Source organism: Arachis ipaensis, chromosome B04 (assembly GCF_000816755.2).
Source record: "Arachis ipaensis cultivar K30076 chromosome B04, Araip1.1, whole genome shotgun sequence".
Lineage (NCBI taxonomy): Eukaryota > Viridiplantae > Streptophyta > Magnoliopsida > Fabales > Fabaceae > Arachis > Arachis ipaensis.
This window is the reverse complement of record NC_029788.2, coordinates 19,171,937-19,175,723: the sequence shown is the minus strand read 5'-3', so window position 1 is coordinate 19,175,723 and position 3,787 is coordinate 19,171,937. Positions and strand designations below refer to the sequence as shown.

General features: G+C 37.2%; 1 protein-coding gene across 1 annotated transcript; it reads right to left on the bottom strand.

Annotated features, from left to right (window-relative positions):
- LOC107639070 lies at positions 235–2,468 on the bottom strand (the record flags this gene model as incomplete). The annotated part of the gene is given in 4 exon segments (XM_021120929.1): positions 235–327; positions 420–484; positions 1,861–2,015; positions 2,146–2,468. Coding segments are annotated over 4 exon segments (423 nt in total), but the record flags the coding sequence as incomplete, so codon positions are not given.

The following is a 3,787-nucleotide window of genomic DNA, read 5'->3' as shown; positions in this document are numbered from 1 at the left end:
TCCTAAAATGAAACAATTTCCCTTCACTCCTTGTGATTATAAAAATCTAGCAGAACAAAACTAATCAGAATTTAAACTTCTGTTTTGGCTTTTTCACCACAGCACATCCAGGGTCCTCGGCACCCTGCAGGACAACAAACCTTGTTACTTATTTTAACAAATCCGATGCAAATAACAAAATAACAATAAGTAGTAAATGACCTTTCGTTTTTTCTTTTTCTTCTTCTGTATGTCCTTTTTCTGTTTGTCTTTCTTCTTCGTCTTCTTCTTCATCTTCTTGTGTTCCTTTACCTTGGAAATCTCATTCTGTTCTTCATCACTAGAATCCTGTCCAGATTAGACATGAATGTGTATAGAAGGCTGAGGGAGATATATTAACAGACATCCAGAACTATAAATGGTAATGAAGAGTCAAGAACCTTTGAATCAGAGTCACCAAAGGAGTCCACATGTCGAACACTTCTTTCGGGATTAGAAGTACCACCTGAAGATGAAAAGGTTCATTAAAGATCACAACTTATGACTATCATGCAAATTCACTTTAATGCAGTGTCCAACACAAAGCTAGTGTTTTGCATTTTCAAAACTTTAAAGCGAAAATAGAGACATAAGAGAAGATGCACATAAGTTACAAACTGTGAAGTGTAAGCTCAGGGATACACAGATATACTGCTGAATATAGTACAAGATTACAAAAGATTTCCTGAATATTAATATAGACACTTATAGAAATCATGGTAACTAGTAACTTTCTCCATTGCAGTAAAGTGAAAGTATTGGTCAAGTCCCACAGGTTATAATTAGCATGTGATCACCCATCGGCTCCTCCCCTCAAAGTCCCTCGGACATTGTGAGGATCCTTGTGTCGCCCTCTGCAAAGACAACTTCAGTCGCACTAATGCACAGAGGAGCAGATTCTCCCCGTTGCTGGAAAAAACTAACATAGTCAATTGCACCAATTTGAGCCATTCATTCACAATCAATTGTTGGGATAAAAAATTATTTTTCCAACACCATTTTACTCTCATGCTCAGAACATTTCGTTTTTCCTGCATCCCCACTTCTTTCACTTCCTTCTCAACTACTAACCAATCTTGCAGCACCTCTTTTCAAGAGGTTCGATGCCGCTGCCTTATGAGAGGACCACGGCTTCCACCTACGTGACTATGACAAGGATGCTAAAGTTGATGGTTGACGCAACTAGCATGTGGTTTGACAAGGAGTTGTGTGGAACAATTTGAGATTTGAATTTTCATTGAATTCCTCAACATCAGGTTCTTCTTTTAGATATTAAAAAAAAGAAGAGGTCAATTGGACAATGGTGAAGGCTTGGGGAAGAGGTAGTGGGAGTCTTATGTTTTCAATTAAAAAAAATCATGAGGGAGAAACTAAGTGTCACTGAGAGTGGCTAGGATTAACCTGGAGCTTTTGATACCAGGTTAACATAAAACGCACCCATATTAGTATCAGTATATTACTAACAACCATCGAAAACCAGCAATATGAATTGTGAATCATAAAACAACTAAAAGGAAACCATATAATTATAAGCAACTACTAATGGCAATAGATAAATCATATAAATTTACCATGTCAAGCAAGTAAAACACCTACAATAATCACAAAGTAAAACCACGCATTTGTAGGCAAATAATTGCAGCAATGAAACTAAAGCGGAACTACTGACAGATGCAGGTTTTCATGTCCATAAAAACACCAATGAGACCAAAAGGACGTTTTCATAGGGCGGTTTTGATATAAAAAAAAATGGGAAAGAAATTTTCATAAACCAAAATAAATTACAGGAAGAAAATAAAAGGAAAATGAGTTGCATTGTAAGTGTTATTGACTTATTGTTACTTGCATAGACGGTCCTTTTGGCGTTATTGACAGCAAGTTCAAGCAAATCAGGGTTAATGGAAGCCAATCCATTAGGCTCCTTCAGCTTCCGCTCTAGAAACTTCGCCAATGCCGCAGCTTTATTAGTCGCCAATGGTCCACCGGGATGTGCCAACCTATAAACGGAATCAAAGAATTTTCGCACAAGACCAAATAAAATTGATTCAATTATATCGAAACTTGAAGAGAATATGGATTAATTTTAAGTGTTGAATTTTGAATATGAACCCTAAAAAAGAGAAGAACCTGGGTTGGGAGTGGGAACTGGAGCGAGGAAGAGAAGGGAGAGGGGCGAATTTGCTTCCGCGAAGTGCGCGTCTTTCGTCTTCTGTCAGAGATTCAATTTCTTTCGCCATCTTCTGCTTGGGAAATTGAGTTTTCGGGGAAAAATCTCCGTCGCGTGTGGCGGGGTTCCCCTTTCAGCGGTTGTTGTCCCTTCTTCAACTCGGTGAGTTTGTGACGCCGCTCGTTAGTTTTAAATTCAATTTAATATATACTACCTGGAAAAATGTTTTTCTTTCCCCATTTTTTGAGATTAATAATTGGGTTTTTTTCTCTTCTTTTCTTTCGTCCAAATTCAAAACCAGACATTTGCTCTATCTCAAATTGATATTCTCGCTTGATTAAAAAACATTGATTTTTTTTTTTTTTAAAGTAAGGATTTTATTTTTGATTGAATAAATTGAAAAATTTTGTAAATGGGCAAATTAATCACATATGTATTATTTAATAGGACTCTCATACAAAAAAAATACTAACCTATAAAATTTTACACTTAAATAATTCTATATAAATGAGTAAAGCTTATATTTTAGTTATTGGTATTTGTTTTGAGGTGTTTACTTAGATTGATGAGATTTATTAAGTATAGAATGATAAAGACCAAAGAGTTCTAAAAACACATTTGAATTGTAATTAGAAGTATCTGTAAAGAATTCTAATGTCAAGATCAACAGATTTAGGAATAGAATAAATGTAACTTAAAGAATTGATGAAAATTACTTGATCAAAGTAGGTATTTATAAGAGAGATGAAAGTTGTTAACATCTTTGGATAAATTCCTCATTAGTAGGTTGTATAATGATTATCATTTTTGGTGACGTGGTTGAAAAAGTTTAAGAGGTTAAATTCTATTTATTATGCGTAATTCTCTTTTAAGCATGGAGTTACTTGTATGCTCTTCAAGTTGGGTGTTTTTTTATTTTTTTTGTGAAGACTTGGAACTAAGGGCTTGCTCAAACTTAAAAAAATTGAAATCGAACCACTACCCGACTCGATTCACTATCAGAACTCTATCATTGATGCTCGTCTTTTCCTGTTCCTTCAAGGTGAAAAATTGTGCGAATCTTCCTTCTCCCTGGCAATGGCACTGCTGCCGTTGACTCCATTACAGTCGGTCCTGTCACCGCCGATGACTCTATATCCACTGCCGTCCCTGACGCCTCTACTGCCTCCGCTAACTCTGTTTCCGTAGCCGCAGACACCGCTGCTGCCACCACTGACGTCCCTACTTCTGCCCTTGCGACCTCTAAAGTTGACCTCCCATCTTTGCTTCACTTCTGCCCTTTGTAGTTCCTCTGTACTAGGCACGAGATGAAGATGCAGCTGGTTCTTCTGAATTGGTGGGAACTCTGAAACCACTATTGCCGATGACGTCTCCCTCTTCGTGTTGAGTCCGAATTGGTTACAGATGACGATGGTAGGAGCCGCTAATCTGTTCCTGGTTTTTGAATCAACCTCCTTGTTCTGGTTGGTTGATGCTAAAACCTGGGTTCTTTGTTTCTGATTAGTGGTTATGATTCCTTGCTGTGCTAGAAAACTATCTGCATGACTCCTCGAGACACCCTGAAATTGAACCTTTGCTCTACTTTACCATCTTTATGCATTT